The 19146-nt window shown below is 53.4% G+C and overlaps 1 protein-coding gene across 3 annotated transcripts in view; it reads right to left on the reverse strand.

Moving 5' to 3' along the window:
- Nucleotides 1–531: 531 nt before the first annotated feature.
- The window catches only part of SLC9A8 (solute carrier family 9 member A8), a 71140-nt gene continuing 52525 nt past the window's right edge, over nucleotides 532–19146 (reverse strand). For 2 of the 3 annotated variants that reach the window (XM_070381056.1, XM_070381055.1), the window contains exons 11-16: nucleotides 14421–14537; nucleotides 11660–11742; nucleotides 8679–8790; nucleotides 5387–5607; nucleotides 3196–3342; nucleotides 532–2277 (exon numbers count right to left, since the gene is read on the reverse strand). In XM_070381056.1, the coding sequence (XP_070237157.1) occupies nucleotides 2167–2277; nucleotides 3196–3342; nucleotides 5387–5607; nucleotides 8679–8790; nucleotides 11660–11742; nucleotides 14421–14537 (791 nt within the window). In that variant the 3' untranslated portion in view covers nucleotides 532–2166. The remainder of the gene's footprint in view (nucleotides 2278–3195; nucleotides 3343–5386; nucleotides 5608–8678; nucleotides 8791–11659; nucleotides 11743–14420; nucleotides 14538–19146) is intronic. The other variant, XM_070381057.1, reaches the window with a different exon arrangement.

Below are 19146 nucleotides of genomic sequence, written 5' to 3' on the forward strand. Positions count from 1 at the left end.
GAAAGGTTCCCCGGCAAGCACCTCCACACAGCCAAGCCCCAGACACCTTCCGCCAAGCCCCTCACGTGCTTCTCTACTTAACGTCATTCTCAAGTCTCAGCTAAAAGTGGGAGGCCAGGTGAGACTTGGTGACCAAGCGCCCAATGAACTGAGAAGAACCTGTTTCCATTGTCTATGAACTCACAACCAAAAAATATTCTTCTCTGGCACGCTATTGAATTTACAATGTAACTTACACCTCAAGATCTGACTGAATTTCAAGGCGGGCAGGGGGAGCACGTTACTGATGAACTGAAGAATGAGAGGACGATCCGGTCTCTGAGCCCTGCTGCCCTCCCCCCACCCCACGTATGGACAAAGGTCCCCTCTGCTTGATCTTTTAGTTTTCCACTAAAAAAAAAACGGAAATGATGGAGACCAGAATCAAGCCTGGCATTAATCTCCCAGTGGGGAGATTAGGTGAAGTAAAATAATCCTATCTGGCTCAAATTATGAGGTTAACGTGGGACGTGACAAAAGGAAGTGATCACCTTTTAGCAATCAAGTAGATTTACTTTTCATGCCCAAAAAGGAAGCCACGGGCTGCCTGCCTGCCTGCCTGGCTTCACACCTACACTTCTGGGGAAAGGGGAGGGGGGAGGGCAGGGGTCCGGCCTTGCACACAGGGCACGCGAGTCCTGGAAGGTCCTGAGGTCCGTCCCTCCTCACACCCTGAGCCACCCTGCCTGGGGCGGAAAAGATGGAGACAGCTCTGCTGCCAGCCCAAGGTCCACGCCGGCCCACCGGGTCCCCAGCAGAGCCAGGGATGTGCTCGCGATGAATTACACCACCCCAGGGGGTGCCGAGTTTCGAGGCTCCAGCTGCGACCCTGAGCCACATACAGAAATTGCCGTTGGCTTGGGGATGCACAGAGCAAGCAGGTAGAGACGTGTTCAAGGGCCGGTGAGGGGGGTGGATGCGGGTAAGTCAGTAACTCCAGTCATCTGGTCATGATGGACAGCTCACCCCTTGAGATGGCCCAGGGGCCGGACCACCGTGCTGTGTGTGTGTGTGAGAGAGAGAGGCGTGCGCGCGAGCACGTGGAAAGGCCCTGTGAGTGAGTCCCGGTAGCCGAAGCTGCTCCGGCACGGCAGGTGAGGAGCCGATGTATCCGGCTCCAGGCCGCGGGAGTCCCGGGAGGGGGTCCAGGGAGGACAAACAGGACCCAAGACGGCAGAGAACAGGGAGCGGGAAAGAAGAAATGCTCATGAGTTGACGGCGCAACGGGTAAACCGCGGGCGGAGCCCAGGGAAAGAGGCCTGGGCAAAAAAGGACCACTGCTAGGCTCTCACTGCTCCGTCAAAGTGCATGAGTTTAAACTGAATTAAGATAGCAGCTGCTGGCCCGCATAAACCCCGCGCCTCCAGGTTTCCCCTCCAGAGGGCGCTCTGACCTTGCAGAGAGGCTCACTCACCCCCCAACCAGGGCTGCAGCTTCCAACGGGCTGGAAGGCCTGTGCCCGCGCGGTTCCAGTGTAAACATTCACAGCATTCCCAGAGAAGGCGGGAGCCGCCTGCCGCCCGGGGAGACAGCCTGTGAGGTGCCAGAGGTATAACAAAAAAGGTCACTCGGTTTCTCTTTCTCACGGAGCGCGAGCAACATCACTAAGGGTCGGGCGAGGGTCCGAGGGTTCTGAGCCTGCCGCTTGGATGAGAACTGCTGCTGCTGCTGCGGCCAGCAGCACCGTGATGAGGAGCAGGGAAGCGGCGGCCGGCTGCGACCCCGGGGGTCCCGACGCCCACCCAGCAGGGAAGGGCTCCGTGATGAAGGCAGCGGCCAGGGACGGCGGCGACTGCGCACCGCGCTCCCGAAACACCCCGCACGGCGGGTCCTCTCGGGCACCTTGTCACGGACACCTCGTCGGACAGATGGCTGCTCCCTGGCTCTGAAAGCAGCACGAAAAATCTACCTGCACGGGGCCCCTCCAGTCTGCGGGCCGCGGTCAGGTCCAGTGAGGAGCGGGGAGGGGGCGCTGCAGGGCAGCCAGCCGGCCCCGAGTGTGTGGAGTCCTGGGCTGGGATGACCCCGGCCTGGGTGTCACCCTCCTTCTGTCCGCCCTGAAGAGCGGAGAGCTGCCTGTGCGCGCGCCTGGGGGCCTTGCGGGGGTCCTTCCCGGGCGTCGCTCGGTCACAGCAGCTCCTGCTCGTCGTCGTCCTCCGAGCCCGAAGGGCCCTGGCGCACCTCTTCATACCACTTGTTGGTCAGCGTTTTCATCTGGATGCGTCCGTGGTGGAGGTCCTGGGGCGGGAGACGGGGCAAGCCCCTTGTCAGTGGGTCAGGGTCAGGGTCAGGGGCAAGGCAGGGAGGGACAGCTGCTTTGTGCCTTGTGGCAGGCAGGGCGCACAGGCAACTTCAAAGTGCTAACTGACTAAGGGCAGGCTGAGATTTTTCTTTGTGGGCAGAGGTAACAGAAGGTCTCACTCAGAACAGGAGGCGGCAGGATGGCTCGATGTTAAAAAAAAACCTGGCCTCTGCAATCAGACACACCTGGGCTCTGCTCTCAGCCCTGCCCCACACTGGCTGTGTGACCCCAGGACGGGGACTCCACCTCTCTGGGCCTCAGCCTCCCTGGCTATCAGGTGAGGCAGCTCACTGCGTCTGCCGCGTGGGCTGGTGGGAGAAGGAAATGACGCCATCATGGCGCAGCGCCTGGCTCCCACTGAAAGCTCACGTGCTGAAGGCACGCTGACGCTGCAGGAGGAAGGCGGGGCTCAGAAGCAGAGCGGAGCCGCCGCTGGGGGAACCCCCAGCCCGAGCCTGCACAGGCGGGGTGACCGTTTCACTAGAGCAGGCCCAAGCTGGCCCGAGACGGGCGTCACTCCTGGTCACCCAGAGGCCAGTGGTGCCCGGAGGGATGGATGGAGCGAAAGCCCTGAGCCTCGGGCCACAGCAGGGCTGAGATTCCTCAGCCAGGTTCAGAAGCTGATCAATATCCCAAGACTACCATCCAGGGAAACCAAACTGTGTCAAGAAGCCTATTATTAAACTAACACTAAATAAGGCAGCAGAAGAGAGACAGCAGATGCCCAGCCCCACAAGCGTATCCAGCCCTCAAGCCTGGGAAGGAGAGAAAGCTGAGTGGGAGGACACCCCCACCCCACCTGGCACGTGGGCCTTCCCTGCCCGCCCCGCTCCGGCCCCTAGCCTGCGTCCCACCTCCCGGGTCAGCCGCCGCGTGAAGAAGGGGTTCAGGTACTTAGCGTCCAGCCACAGGAAGCCCTTGAGGTCCTGCCGTCTGATGTAGTGGGCCTCGTACTCCTCCTCCGTGAGCTCCGACAAGTGCTCCGACTCGACGGTGTTGCCCTGCAGGGGGAGCGGAGGCAGCCCAGGAGGCATCAAGCTGGCCCTGCCGGGAAGCCCACACACCACCCAGCCTAGCTCGCAGGCCTGTGCCCCGGGCCCCTGGGTCTCCAACTCTAACTGCAGCAGAAGGGCAGCAGGAAGGTGTGCAGGAACACGGTGGACACCCAGGGAAGTCAGATGGTGACTAAGTCGGCAGCTCAGGGCTGGGGCTCGGCCTGTACGTTCTCTGGCTGCCTGTCCTGTGCAGTCAGGACCGGGAGCCGTTCTGGACTGTCTCTGTACCAGTGAACTGAACAAGGAGGTGGCTTTTGTTGCCTTTTTGCCTGCAGTGGCCCACTGTGGGGAGTTTGCTGGTCAAGTGGAGAGAGGGCAGAAGGAACAATCCTGATGGGACCTGGAGATGGAGGCGCAGAAGGACTACCTACCCTCTGCAGGGGCCACCAAAGGCAGTTTTGCACCCCTGCCCCCAAGCACAGTGCCCCCCAGGCATAAGAGGTGGGAGAGAGCGAGGGCACAGTGCTTCTCACACTGGGGCCACCGCCAGAACTGCCTGGAACTTGGGGAGCCATAGAACACAGGGCCCACTAGGCCCTCCTGCAGCTCCTGATTCAGCAGGTCTAGGATGGGACCCAAGAATTTGCATTTCTAATGAGCTCCCACTGATGCGGCTGGTCCAGGAACCCCCACCTTGAAGACTGGGGGTGGCAAGTGTGGTTAAGAGTCTGTGGGACCTTAGCTGTGCTCTGGCCTCTGTGTGCCTCAGTGCTCTCATCTGCAAAGTGGGGATCACGAACGGTGACCACCTGCTTCCTGCAGGTTATCAGGGAGACTCAAGGCAGTCCACGCAAAGCACAGGCACCACAGCAAACAAGCCCCGCACGGCAGCTGCTTCCCCTCCTAGCGCACATCCTGGTTCTATTTGAGCTGGGCTTGGCCAAATGCGGCTGCAGTTCCTGGCAATGGGTTAGAAATGCAAATTCTTTGGGGCCCCGCCCCAGACCCACAAGACCCTGGAGCCCTCCACTAATTATGACCCCCACTAAAAGGTCTGAGAACCTACACTTAGGCTTTGGTTAAAAGCAGACAAGACAGTGGAGGAGGGGGTGGGGAGAAGGGCTGCTGAGAGGGTGGGGCGTTCTGTGAGCCTGAGGGCACCTGAAGGTGCCGCCGGACACAACCCTGGCTGCAGAGGCCCTGGGCGGAGACTGGGCCAAGGTCCCCCCCAGACTGGCTGGACTCTGCTAAGTGACACATGGGCACATCCTTTCCCCATCTTCCGGCTGAGGACTTCTGTGCCTTCTGTGACTAAGTCAAGTTACTGACGGCCTGGGATAAGCGAACTAGAAAATGATGTGTTTCTGGAAATGTGTGTGCAGAGCAGAGGGCGGTGCAGGAAGGCGTGTCCCGCCCCCCCACCAGCCAGGGCTCTGCACCCAGGCTGAGGGAAACACAGGCAGGAAAGACACCACCTCAGTGACTCCGGGCACAGGGGCTTGGAGGAGGCAGGGGCGAGCAGGGGTCTGGGGGCCTTGGGCTCACTGCAACTTGCCCTGAGCACCCCCAGCCCCAAATCAGGCCCTCTCCTGTTCTGGGCAGAGTGTCTGCTCACCCGATCCTCCCAACCACTGTGAGAGCCTTCCTCCTCTCACGCCCCAAGAGGAGGCTTCAACTAAATGCTGGGGAGTGAGGTGATTCTGTCATTTGGTGACTCTCAAACATCCCTCCAGTCCTGGCCGAGGGGGTGGGGCGGTTACTGGGGGGGAGGGCGCTACTGGGAGACCCTGAGAGGGGGTTCAGGTCTGGCTGCCACCTACACATCACCACCTCCGGGGTTTCCGCGAGGCTGGCAGACAACCCACCCCAAAGAGCCAGGTTTCAGACCCTGAGTCCAACCTCCTCCTTGGTGTAGGAAGCTGATGTGTACACAGCTCGAGTGTGCATGCGCCATGCGCGCCTGTGCACCCTCAGAGCGTGTCTTGCCCCCGCGTTCCCTGGCGGTGCACAGGGACCCCCCGCCCTCCCGCCTGGCCCGCCCGGCACTGACCATCTTCTCGGTCTTGCTGAGGTTGACGTCCTTGCGGCCCCGGCGGCGTGCCTTGGCGCCCTCAATGTCCACGAGGCGGATGAGCGGCATGGTGCTGCCGCCCAGCAGCAAGATGGTGAAGAGCACGATGATGATGGTGGTGGTGCCGATGAGCTGCCGCTTCTCCATGGGCTCCAGGTCCAGGTGGAGGCTCAGGGCGTAGGGGATGGCGCCCCGCAGGCCTGGGCGACAGGGAGGGGACAAAGGGGGGCAGGGGGCGCCATGGTTCTCGGGGGTTCTGGGTCCACCTGAGCGCGCAGACTCAGCCCGTGCGGCACAGGGCGGTGAGGAGAGGGGGTGCAAACACGGGGCCTGGGAGACGCTCTCCTCCGCCCCCCGCTTCACAGGGCGGGCGGCCGGGCGAGGTGAGGGGCCCTGTCCCAGCCGGGCGGCGCCAGGTGCGTCGTGGTGGGGATTCATCCCGCCCGGCACTCACGCTGGTACAGAAGAGCCCTCCCTGCAGTGGGGGGATGGGGCGGGGGGGCGGCACTGTGCTCTGCGTGCACAACCTCATCGGAGCCCCACAGGAAGCCCTCAGAGCTGGTCCTGACACACTCACGGCACACAGAAGAGGGGCTGGGGCTGCGGAGGAGATGTCCTCCCAGGGCCCGTGCTCCACGGGCAACAGCCCAGGATACCATCCGTCCAGTGCCCGCTGGGCCCGACGATGCTGTGCCTGCGCGCGGGGAACCACGGGGGAGCCTCCCCTTGATTCCTGCTTTGGTCCCCAGGAGCCTGCTGGCTGGACTGGGGCATGAATGTGCTGAGAAATGGCAAGTTCTCACTAGAAAGTTCCTGGTGCCCTGGAGAGGGAACAGGAGCTCTCTGAGTGGCTTGGAGCAGAGACACCAAAGAAGGACTCAAGGGAGGGTGAGGGCCCTAAGGAGCAGGGCGGGGAGGAGAGGGAGGGCGGAGCACACGGACAGGATCTGACCCAGGAGTGGCTGGCGCATCACAGCGCCATCCGGGCCGGCTGCTGCAGCATGGACGTGACACGGGGACACAGCAGAGAGGAGCAAAGGGTGGATCTCAGAGAGACACGGGGAGTGGAAGCAGCAGGTCCCAGGAGAGGGGAAGTGTGGCTAACCCGGGAAGGGCCCGGAGGATGCCCAGTGCACCGGGCACGCGGTCAGGAGTCTGGCTCCTGGGCTCAGCCCGGCCCTGTCTGTCCCCGCAGCCTCTCAGGCCGGGCCAAGGAACCAGACACAGCAGGGCTGCCCTGCCGGTGGCCGAGGATGAAGCGCCTTGGCACAGGGCAGCATGCGCTCACAGCACACCGAGGGGCCACACCTGCTATAAAACAAGCTACTGTCTCTCGCGGAAGAAAGGGGCTGCTGGAAAATAAGTAGGTTGGGCAGGAAGGTAGATTCAGTCCTAGACAATGAGCTCACAAGGGCTCCATGACACCCAAGGAGATGCAGACACTGCAGTCTGGATCAGAGGAAAGGCCGGGTCAGAGGAACCAGCTTGAGGAGGGTGGGAATTTGAGGCCACAGGACAGGTGGGCTTGTGAGGGCTCAAGAGACGAGGCGGGTCTGAGATGGAGTCCTGGGGGGGCCAGTGTGACTGAGGTACTGGTGCAGGAAGAGGGGAGACCCCTGGGAAGAGGAGGGAGGCCAGAGCGGGCCTGGAGGCCAGAGAAGAGGGGAAGCAGGGAGCCTAGGTCAACGCAGGCTGGGGAGGAAGGAGCCCCAGACTTGAGACGGTCTGGATCGCCTCAGAATGCCTAGAACCAGAATGCCTCCCAGTTTAAACCACCCCCACGTCCCCTAGAGGTCTCTCTCCACACGTCCCTACCCCCAAAGAGCTCACGTAACTGGACAATGCCTCATACATTTCTTAGATTTTTTTTAGGGGGGGATTTTGAAGACCTTGGATCAACTAACTCCCTTAAACAATTTTTTTCCCCTCACTGGCAAAAAGGATTTAAGAAAAAAGTATCCTTCACTATCTACACATAAATACACACTTAACTACCTGCATGTCCTACACACACACACACACACACACACATATACTTTAAACAAGATCTTTTGAAAAAGAAATCTTCAAGGAATGTAGAGATATGTTGTTGGATAGAAAACAGCCTATAAAGCATATTGCTATACCCTGAACCCACAAAGAAATAAGTAAATTTAAAAATGTCTACAGATCTGGTGCTTTAGGAGCCAAAGATTTATTTATCCATCCTTTACTAAAGGGGAATGAGACTGAATGGCAACTGAAATGGTCAAATAAACTATCAGAACTTAGTGACTGAATAAAAAAAAAAAAAAATCCAAATGTAGCCTGAGGTACAAAAAGGTTTGAACTTTAACCTTTTAATTTTGAGCTCCTAGACTTCCCTGGTGGTTCAGTGGTTAAGAATCCTCCTGCCAATGCAAGAGACCTGAGTTTTGATCCCACATGCCAGACCTAAAGCCTGCGCTCAGCAACAAGAGACACCACCATAATGAGAAGCCCTCACCCCCCAACTAAAGAAAGCCTGTGAGCAGCAACGAAGACCCAGTGTGGTCGAAACATAAATACATAAAGTTAACTTCAAAGTATTTGAGCCCCTTGTCCCTTCAGCCTGGACAGCATGCAGGTAGAGCGACGACGCCATGCACAGCATGTGCTGCCGCCCTCGGGACAGGGGGGTGGAGGGCAGTGGGCAAACCCTGGCCCTGCCCCCCAGGACCCCTCGGAACAGGGGGGTGGAGGGGAGTGGGCAAACCCTGGCCCTGCCCCCCGGGACCCCTTGGAACAGGGGGGCGGAGTGGGGTGGGCAAACCCCGGCCCTGCCCCCTGGGGCCCCTCAGAACAGGGGGGCAGAGTGGGGTGGGCAAACCCCAGCCCCTGCCCCCTGGGGCCCCTCGGAACAGGGGGTGGAGGGGGGTGGGCAAACCCCGGCCCCTGCCCCCCGGGGGCCCTCAGAACAGGGGGCAGAGGGGGGTGGGCAAACCCCGGCCCTGCCCTCTGGGGCCCCTCGGAACAGGGGGGTGGAGGGGGCCCTGCCCCCCAGGCAGCTCGACCCCCAGCAAGCCCTCTGCCCTTAGACCTGGGTCTCCCCGTCTGTAGGGCAGACACACTCCCCTGCTGGGGGCCTGTGGGGAGGGGTGTGGCCCGTGAAGGGCCTTGCGTGGATTCTGAGGGCTGATGAGGCCCCCTCAGTTTGGAAAGACTCCGGGGACAGCTGTGTCCACTCTCCAAAAGGCCAGTTTGTGCCTTAATGACACAGTCTCCTCCACGGCTCACTTGAGACTGGACTTACCACTGAACCACATGATGAACATCATCTTCGGGGTGATTTTATGATCACGGAAGAAATTCAGGAGGTAGGAGAGGGGGAAAATGTTCACGGCTCTGCCAAACAGCACAAGCACCTGCAAACAGCAGCAGATGGAGTCTTACACGGAAACCTCCGGTTCTTCAAGCTTACTGAGATGAACACAGACTTGCTAACACACCGTGATGAAGGCAGCATCCCTCTGTCATCAAAGACGTGAACTTGGTGCTAGGCACAGACGCGGGGATGCCAGTTTCTATGTGTGGCAAGGAATAAAGCTCTGTATGTTATGATTCTACTGTCAGAAAGAGAGGACTAACAAGGTATCAATGACGGCTTCAGCAACACCAAGAGGGATTAATTTAAGGGCCACCTGGCTCCTCCGAAGGTGCCCGGCTGTGGGATGAGCTAGCTCTGGGGAGACAGACAAGGTGCTCCTGCCTCTCCCATCAGGGCCCCACTCCCCGGGGAAAGGAGGGAAGATGGCCTACCCATGCCCGTAAATGCTGCTCCCTGAGCACAAGGAATATGCAGGTAGGTTCTAACAGGAGGTCACATACACCCTGCCAGATCCTAGCCATCTCCAAAGGCAGGTCAATTTTAACAAAATATAGGATTATGTAAAGTCCAAATCTTATCTGAGTGGCTTTTTAGAACTACTCATTTATTTTCTTCTCTTTTCTCCATCCTGGTTCTCACTACCACTAACTTGAACAGAACAATACAGCCATAAGCTGTATTATGGGGAATCTAAGTTTGTCCTTTTAACCAGCATGAATTGAGGTGCTTTGGACTGTGTGTCCTGGCAAGTCAAGTTAACAATAATTGCCCCCAATCACCTAACACTTACATGCCAGACAATGTTCTAAGGATTTTATATGCATTATCTCGTTCAATTTCCATCCTTCCAAAGGTCTTATGAGGTAGGTATTACTGTCTCTGTTTTACAGACAAGGAAACCGAGACAGAGAGGTTAAGTATGAAGTAACTGGTCCAAGCTGACACAGGCAGGAAGTGGTGGAGCCAAATCCCCCAAGCCTGGCTCAGTCCCCAGTGCCCACGCCCTTGACTGCTGAGTGAGCCTAAGGTGTTCCATCTGAATGGCACAGGCTACCTCCAGGGGCAGGAGGGCCAGACTGACCAGGTGCTGGGGGGAAACTGAGTCCCCATCCCAGGCACCCATTTCGTTTCTCCTTCCCTCCGGGCCCATGGCTGAGATCGCCATGTCCCTGTCTCACCCTCTGAGGCGAGTCCTCCACCCCCAGGTCTGTGTTCCAGGTGTGACCAAACTGGCCTCTTCCACCCAGTGACCACACTAGAGGCCATCGGACTTGCTGTAAAAGACTTGGGCTCCTGTTCTCTTGTCCTGCGTCTGGAGGACACATAACAGTAACAAAAGCCATGAGGTTGTGCTGACTAAGGCAGAAGCACCCAGACTGCAAAAAGAAAAACATCTATCTTTCACAGGCTCCTTATCCTCTCTGCCTCAGGTCCCCCATATGCAAATAGGAAGAAGGCCTCACTGGCCTGCACATGGTAGGTGACAGTGATTAAAAAAAAAAAAAAAGCCTGCCTCTCAACATCTGGGTCTTGTTAAGTGGAGCTGGTAATAAAAGTTAACTCAGGATGAATTACACTAACTCAACGAGGTGTGCTTTGCAAGTGTCTTAACAGAGGATCTGAAAAGACAATACAGAGACCCAATTCGGGCTGGCGTGTGACTCAGCAGGAGGACCCTGGGTTCACACGGAGGGAGCAGAGACTCAGGAGGGCCACGGGCGAGGGGCCTGGGACACGAGGCGAGATGCCTGAACGCTCACCACTGAGGCCACTTTCATCAGATGCCTGAGGGAGCTGGGCCTTTCTTTCAAATGCTGAAACATTTGTTTTTCTCCCGTTTCCCAAATCTGATTTTAATTCAAATCATTAAACTTCTATTTTCCTTTCTTAAAGGCATATCCTAATTCGTCTTCTACTGCCAGCACCCCTCTCCTGTCCAGTTGTAACACTTTCCCAAGTCTACTTGATGGTAAGAATCACTGGGGATGATGATGCTTCAGGATGAATCTCCAGAGGACGGAAGGGCCCTGGATTCTTCACCTTGAACAAGTGTCCAAAGTCACTCTTATAAATGGACATGTAAAAAGGAAACTGTAGTAAGAATTCAGTGTATTCATTATAATCATCCAAAAAATGCAGAAAAGAAAAAGAAAATCATCCCCAGTTTGCCAACCACTATGAATATTTGGTGTATTTTCTTACAGATTTTTTTTTCTAGGCATACTGCTTTTGCATGGTTATAATCAATTACACATTCAATTCTGAAATCTGCTTTTCCCATCTAACATTAAAACTTGTATTTTATGTGTGTGCACACACGTGTGTCCCACTCAACACAGCACGTGGGATCTTAGTTCCCCAACCAGCGATCAAACCCGTGCCCCCTGCAGTGGAAGCGTGCAGTCTTAACCACTGGGCCATCAGGGAAGACACAAAAGAACTGATAATTTCTGAAGAAGACTGTAACAATTCAGGGCTTCCCTGGTGGCTCAGATGGTAAAGAATCGCCTGCCAATGCAGCCAGCTTTGATCCCTGGCTCAGAAAAATCCCCTGGAGAAGAAATGGCAGCCCACTCCAGTTCTTGCCTGGGAAATTCCATGGACAGAAGAGCCTGGCAAGCTACAGTCCATGGGGTTGCAAAGAGTCTGACACGACTTAGCAACTATACAATGCAACAGGTCACGTAAAATTAAAAACCAAGCAAAAATGCTTTTCTTGGGATTTTATTTCACCCTTTCCCATTTATTATATGTTTATGATTTTTTTAACGAAAAGAAACTTGCAACAGAGGTTGTCTATGTAGCTGTTGACTATGACCAGTTAACAGTTACATAAATGAATCCAGAATATGTGGTTATTGATCTACAAATAAGTCATTAAATAAAAAAACAAGGAAAATACTTACTATGCACCAGATGACAAAGGAAATTTCAAACTTGTGAGGGAAACTAAAAATGGACAGGCCAAGAAATGCAAACACACATGTTTCTGAAACAAACCAAAGAATGGATTATTCAGCCTCAACTATTTTCTTCTAAGACAGGATGGGCTCATTATGCAAACAAACATTTCAGAAGTCAATCAGAATCCAGTATAACACTGCTTATTTTCTGGAAAATCCTGGTCAAGCTTGTCCTTTGATTCTCTCTTTTTTTCCCTATCACAACAAGCAACATGTGCTTGCTATGCAGAATCTCCTAATTTAATGAGCCAGCTGTCAAACACCCATGCAAATAAATACTTTCCCACCCAGGGACAAGGATAAATATATGAATCTGTCCATTTGCTGAACACTGTGATTAGCAAGGATCCTGACTGCGGCACAGTGGCAGAAATTCAGAGCAAAGTGGCTGCAGACACCACACAACCCGTGTGAAAGGGCCCTTTGTCAACTTCTTTGCCAGAGCGGACAAAGCCCACTGACTTCACATATTTAATGCCACCACAAGTTTAGAAGGCTTACACCCTGCAGGATTTGCAGGAAGAGATACGTTTCAACTCTTGGCTCCCCTCCACAAATCCAAGAGAAGCTGACATTTACTCTTGCTGTACAAGCAGCCACTTGTGTATTCTAAGAAAAAGCACCTTATAAATTTCTAGCACTAGGCTCCCTGCTTAGATTGTGACATCCTCCAGAAGAGCGCTGGAGCCAGGGAGACAAAGACTCTATTTTAAAAGCTGAACATCATAAAACATCAAGGCTGTTTTAAAACATTTAGCAATGGTATTTTTTTTTTTCCGTCTTCAAATGTGTATCCCTTTCGAACAAGTCTACAAGCTGGACAGTATACATATCCTTCTCCTCCTCGAATATTTTTCTTATCAAATATTTTTGTCACCTTTTGAAATCAGCTCATTTAGAAAACATTCCGATCTAGGTAATGCTGTTCTCTGGTAGCACGAATACAATTATGTGGATAAGTCATGGTTAAAAATGAATCCGTGATGGATATTTAGATTGATTCTATTTCTAGTATTCAGAAAGCTACAACAGGGACTTCCCTGCCGGACCATGGTTGACTCCATGCTTCAAATGCAGGGGCTCAGGTTCCAGGCCTGGTTGGGAACTAGGATCCCATACTTCTGGGCGCACCTCCCTCGATCTTCCCCAAAGAAAAAGCAACTGCAAATACCTCTGTGCACAAGCTAAATTCCTGATGGTAGAATCACTGGGTCCAAAGAACATGTGCCTCTGAAATTCTGACTGATACTGCAAATGACTCTCCTAAAAAGATGGCACCAATGTACATGCCCATCATCAGGGCCTATTTTCTATACATTCATGCCAGAAGTGGGGAATCACCAAATTTAAAATCTGATGGGTTCAAAATAGAATCTGACGGATGTTTTGCTTTACATTTCTTTGTGGTGAGACTCAGAATCATTGGCCATTACTTTCCGAGAAGAGTGCTGTGCAAACAATACCCACTGGGCTAGGAAGGGACAGACCAGCTACCAGACTCACCTCTTAGCTACGAGATCGTGCTCAAACCACTGGGCCTGAGCCTCCCTGTCTGTGGAATGAAGTCTCTGTACAGCTTGCCCCTGACCCCTAGCCCATGACAGTGTGGAATTACCGCTTGGATATGAGACGGCCCTTAGAAATGCCAGGGGTGGTGCTGACGATGACAAGCAGGGGAGTCACTTGGGGCCTTCACTCCCAGGTATAAACTTGGCGGGGTCCAGGTTTCATCAGAGTTTGGTGCCTCATTGAGACTGCTGGAGAGAAATGTCAGTGTGGCCCTGACTCCCTCCTCTAATGCAGGATCGGCCCGACACGTCCTTCAGGAGACTTGTGAACCAAGAAATACTTGGGACATTTTGGGAAATGCTCAAACTCTCTCTCTCGTAGAGATTCACAATGCATGTTAGCTGAAAAGTCTCACAGTTCGGAAACTTGTTAAACTTTATTTTTTCAAAATACTTATTTATATATTTATTTCTCTGGCTGTGTCAAGTCTCAGCTGTGGCACGTGATCGCCTCACTGCATGGTGCAGGATTTTGAGTTGCGGTGCACGAGCTCTCTAGTTGCGGTGTATCCACTGAGTTGCCGGGCGACATGAAGATCTTAGTTCCTCGACCAGGGATCTCACCCAAGTCCCCTGCGAAAGTGGACTGAACCATTAGGGAAGTCCCTGTTAAACTTTATTTACCCCAGGATTTCCCAAATTCTTTTTTGACTACGGAGTCTTTTTTCATTTTTTGGCCGTACCTCAAAGCACGTGGAACTTCCCTGACCAGGGATCGAACCTCGTCCTGTGTAGTGGAAGCATGGAGTCTTAACCACTGGACCACCACGGAAGTCCCATGGAGTCTTATCAATCTCTTATCAATCTCTTATCAATCTCAGTTCCAAGGAACAGACTTTTGGAAATGTCACTTTCACATATTTTAAATGTACGCATCTCAAATGTTCGTAATTATAGCAGTTCTCATTATTTTCAGTTTTAAAGTTATAGGGTTCAAAAATTCCACCTGTTATTAGAGCTCTATGGAATGTGTGAAAGCCAGAGGAACTAACACAAAATAAGGGAGTGCGGTATCTGGCCCTGAGGGATTCTGCTGCCTCTTCTGCCAGGGAAGATCTCAAGGGACTCCTAGAACAGAGAAAGGAAGGACAAGCAGCTCTGGGAGGCCCGCACGGGACTGCAGAGGCCGAACTCACCGCACAAGAAGGCCACGGTCCGCAGGGTTTGCTGCATGAGGATCTGGGTGACTGGGGACAGGTTGTGGTGTGTGTAGTGAGACATCACAATGCCGGAGAACAGGATGGCCATGATGCCTGGAGAGGGACAGAGGGGCGAAGCGCACAGCCATGAACAGAGCAGAAAAGCACCTGCCATGTGACACGCAATCATGTCTCACACTTCCTACAAGTCCCCGCAGCCTCCAGTATTAGGTGTTTTAAGAAAAAGGAGAAGTAATACCTGAGGCTTCCCAGAGAAATGTTACGGGCCCAGCTCTCTGGCAGCTTCATTACCAGCTGGGTGACCTTGGGTCAAGTTTCTTTCCCTCCCCAAGCCTCAGTGTTCTCAACTGTACAGTGGGACTAACAGTGCCTGCCCATGGAACTCTTAGGTGGGTAATGAAGAGAAGCCATGTCAAGGGCCCCTCACGAGACCAGGGCGGAGCAGGTGTGAGCCGTCATTGTCATCCGTGGATAGAAGGGGGGCAGGTAACATTCTTGGGGCAGAAAGGGGACATAAGAATCTGGGTATAAAGAATGGGTGGATTTTTACTTTGCTGTACTTTAATTTTTTAAAAAGCATGTATTTATTTGGCTGCATCGGGACTTAGCTGTGGCCCCTAGGACCTTCAGTGCATCGTGTGGACCTTCTGTTGTGGCACACAGACCCTCGAGTTAAGGCACCAGGCTCAGTACTTGCGGTGCATGGGCTCAGTTGCTTAGTGGCACGTGGGATCTAACTTCCCCAGTCAGGGATCGAGCCCAGGCCTCCTGCATGCAAGGCAGATTCTTAACCACTGGGCCACCGGGGAAGTCCCTGTTGTACTGTGATTTTTGATTTTCCCACCGTCACCATGGATTAACCTTATAATATGAAAAGAAAGACGTTTTTCTTTTTTTCTAAGTGACGTGTTTTTTCTTTAACGGTCTCCATGAGAGCATCCACAACTTTTCTTGTGCTCTGAGCATGCGAGTTTCAGCTTCTGTCCACTGCCCTAATCACTGCTGAAGCCACTTAACACAGGCTTTCCTCTCCGTGCTTTCTTGCTGAGGCAGCAGCAAAGAGGCCTTTATTTCATGTAAATAAGCTGAGATTTTTACAAAGCCTTTAAAAAAGCTGCCAAGATACATGAATTCCAAGTCAAAGTCTATAAGCAAAAACTTAACTCACTTCTGCCATTTTGTAGAAACAGATTACCAGCTAACTTTCCAGTTAAAAATGAGTGAAAAACAGAACTGCACTGGAGATGTTTCAACCGGTAAGCTTGCTGTATAAATGACACTTTACAAAATATAGGAAAACCCCACTCTTTGTGGCACCGAAAAGGTATTTGCTGGCCGGAGAGAGAGCACAAGCTGGAACATTTCATCCCCTGGCCCTTTTAGGAAAACAGCAAATTCTTGTCTGCTTTTTCCTTTTTGCTCCAAAAGGAGACCGGGCTGGGAAATTCCAGCAACGCTGCCCATGAGCCACACCTGACGAGCTTGGAGAAGGGAGAGGAGAGGGCAGCAGACTTCCTTACTGGCGACTTCAGAGCAATGGCGAGCCTCTGGCAGTCAGAAGCCACTCTGAGCCTCTGCTCCACTAGATAAAGCACGACCTCAACCCTCCGACTGTCCCCTCGATTCATCTGCTCCTCTTGGGAAGTTCCTGCAGGCGAGCACCGGGAGAGCTTCTTTCTGACTCTGCACCCAAACCATGGATGCCACCGGCAACGTGAGGTGACAGAGGGACAGCCCGGAACCGCCGCGGTGGGGGGCACGCAGCACAGCTCACTTCGGTTTCTGTGCAACTGTCCCAAGGGTCTCTTTTTCTTCAGCGCAATCCAGTGCTAGACAGTTCTGGGTCTGGGCTCTCAAAGGGCTTTGTTTCGCTAGCCAGCTTCAAGAAGGGTTCACTGCAAATTCACTGCAAATTCACTGCAAAGCTGAGACTTCGGGGTTCTTACCCTGAAGGAAAGTCAACCCCAGAGGAGCCTGAACCATGTAAACTGTGAATCACAACCACGTAAATTGTGACAGGAGTGGGCTTGCGCCCATGTTGTCATTCTGCCCACAGACAAAGGCTGTCACAACCCTCGGGAGGCCTGACATTAAATAGTCACTCCAGAAAGCCTCCCACTTGGGCTTCCCTGGTGGCTCTGATGGTAAAGAGTCTGCCTGCAGTGCAGGAGACCTGGATCTGATCTGTGGATCAGGAGGATCCCCTGGAAAAGAGAATGACTACCCACTCCAGTATTCTTGCCTGGAGAATTCCATGGACACAGGAGCCTGGTGGGCTACAGTCCATGGGATTGCAGAGTTGGAGACAAATGAGCGACTAGTAGATGGGGAAACAGTGGAAACAGTGACACTATTTTTGGGGGCTCCAAAATCACTGCAGATGGTGATTGCAGCCATGAAATTAAAAGATGCTTACTCCTTGGAAGGAAAGTTATGACCAATCTAGACAGTATATCAAAAAGCAGAGACATTACTTTGCCAACAAAGGTCCGTCTAGTCAAGGCTATGGTTTTTCCAGTAGTCATGTATGGATGTGAGAGTTGGACTATAAAGAAAGCTGAACGCCGAAGAATTGATGCTTTTGGACTGTGGTATTGGAGAAGACTCTTGAGAGTCCCTAGGACTGCAAGGAAATCCAACCAGTCCAGCCTAAAGGAGATCAGCCCTGGGATTTCTTTGGGAGGACTGATGTTGAAGCTGAAACTCCAATACTTTGGCCACCTGATGCAAAGAGCTGACTCATTTGAAAAGACCCTGATGCTGGGAAAGATTGAGAGCAGGAGGAGAAGGGGACGACAGAGGATGAGATGGCTGGGTGGTATCACCTACTCAATGGACGTGGGTCTGGGTGGACTCCGGCAGTTGGTGATGGACAGGGAAGCCTGGCGTGCTGCGGTTCATGGGGTCGCAAAGAGTCAGATAAGACTGAGCGACTGAACTGAATTGAGCGCCTAATACTTTGACTTTGCAGAAAGTCCAAGGCTCCAGGAAGTCATATCTGACAGCAAAATGTGGAAGCTCCCTTGGGACTGAGGCCACTGCCCCCTGGGAAACAAGGAGACAGGCTCAGTGCACAAAGGGTCAGGCTGGCCCCATGAGTCTGGTGTACTAGGCCAGGGGTTGGAAACCCTAATTCAGGGGCCAGACAATAAAAACAAAGATAAAAACAGTAAGTGGGTGTGTGGCACGTGTAGGGAGAAGGCACAGGCCCATCTGCAAAGGGAAGACAGCAGCTCTGTGGATGGGGACCAAGTGCCAACCAATCTTTGTTTCCTTCTGGTTTTTGAGGGATGCCAGAAAGCTGCTTCTTAGGAAACCTTCCAATGTTTTCCTTCTTTGGTTGCACCGTACAGCCTGTGGATCTAGGTTTCCAACCAGGTATTGAAACCCACACCCCTGCAGTGAAAACACTGGGTCCTAACCACTGGACCTCTAGGAATTCCCAGACATCATCCAACTTTTAATGACATCTACTAACTCAAATGTTTAAAACTTTCTAAACAGATAAACCCCATTTGGGGGCTGAATTTGGACCATATAGAAATGGGCTCTCTGGCCAAGAAAAGGGTGGACAGCCAGCCACAACCCATGCCAATCCAGTCTGGAGTCAGGGGAACTCCCAAGTTCCGGGGGCTGAAGGAGAGTCAGGGTCAGCAGTGGGTGCCAAAGCCCCTGGGTCAGCTCGCACGCCCTCCCTAAGCCTGGATGACGTCACCCCCAGAAGACCCTCACCCACTGCAGCTGCTCAAAGATACTGAAGGGGAAGACGGTGCCAGCCGTCTCTGTCCTGGAGATAAAAGACCTGGGAACTTAAAACATGACCTGGAATGAAGAATCCCGATGTGTTCACTTCTTTCAGAAGGCAGCGTTTACGGAAGTGGACCGCAGTGCAGCCAATGATCAGCCTCACAGGAGGGAGGGAGAGAGGGAGGGAGGTGGGAGGAAATCCGTTTCTAGTCTTAGTTAGAACTATGGCTTCGAATGTAATTGAGGACTAAAGGGATTCAAGTCCAAAAGGCAGGAGTTGAAAGAGTATCGTGTGTAATTTCTGCTGCACTGACCTTTACTGTGGGTAAAACACACTGCACTTCCTGAAGGCCAAGGCCGAGTCAAGCCCTAGGCAGTTTTGCTGATGACCCAATCAGAAACATATTGCGCTATAAGATCCGGACTCAGAGGTAAACAGTCAAACAAGAGACTCTCCATTCACACTGCCTGCCCACAGGCAACTACTATTAATAGCTGGACGTGCAGACTGCCAGCTCTTTTACCATGTGCTGTCGTAAAGTTTATCTATCTCTAAAAAGTAATAAACAGGGTCGTATTACAGATATGGCATGTATTCCTAGCACAGTGGTTTTTAAAAAGTCCCTCAACACTTAGCTTTGCCTGTATAACAGAATCCCAACTCATTTCCAGGTCTAAGAACCCTGTGTGGGTCGGAGCCTTTGCCCCTCTGGCCCAGACCCAGTCTTCCTGCTCTTCCTGGAGCAAGTCCAGCTCCTCCCACCCCGCCCCCACCACCTGGGACCCTCAGCATCTGCTGCCGACCCACCTTCCCTGGCGCCTCCTGCGGCCTCCCTGGCACCTCCTGCGGCCTCCCTGGCACCTCCTGCAGCCTCCCTGGCAGCCAGCTCCCTCTTGCCACGTGGGTCTCAGCCCCACGGCACCACTTCGAGGACAGCTTCCTGCCCCCCGCCTT

This window comes from Bos mutus, chromosome 13 (assembly GCF_027580195.1).
Source record: "Bos mutus isolate GX-2022 chromosome 13, NWIPB_WYAK_1.1, whole genome shotgun sequence".
Classification (NCBI taxonomy): domain Eukaryota; kingdom Metazoa; phylum Chordata; class Mammalia; order Artiodactyla; family Bovidae; genus Bos; species Bos mutus.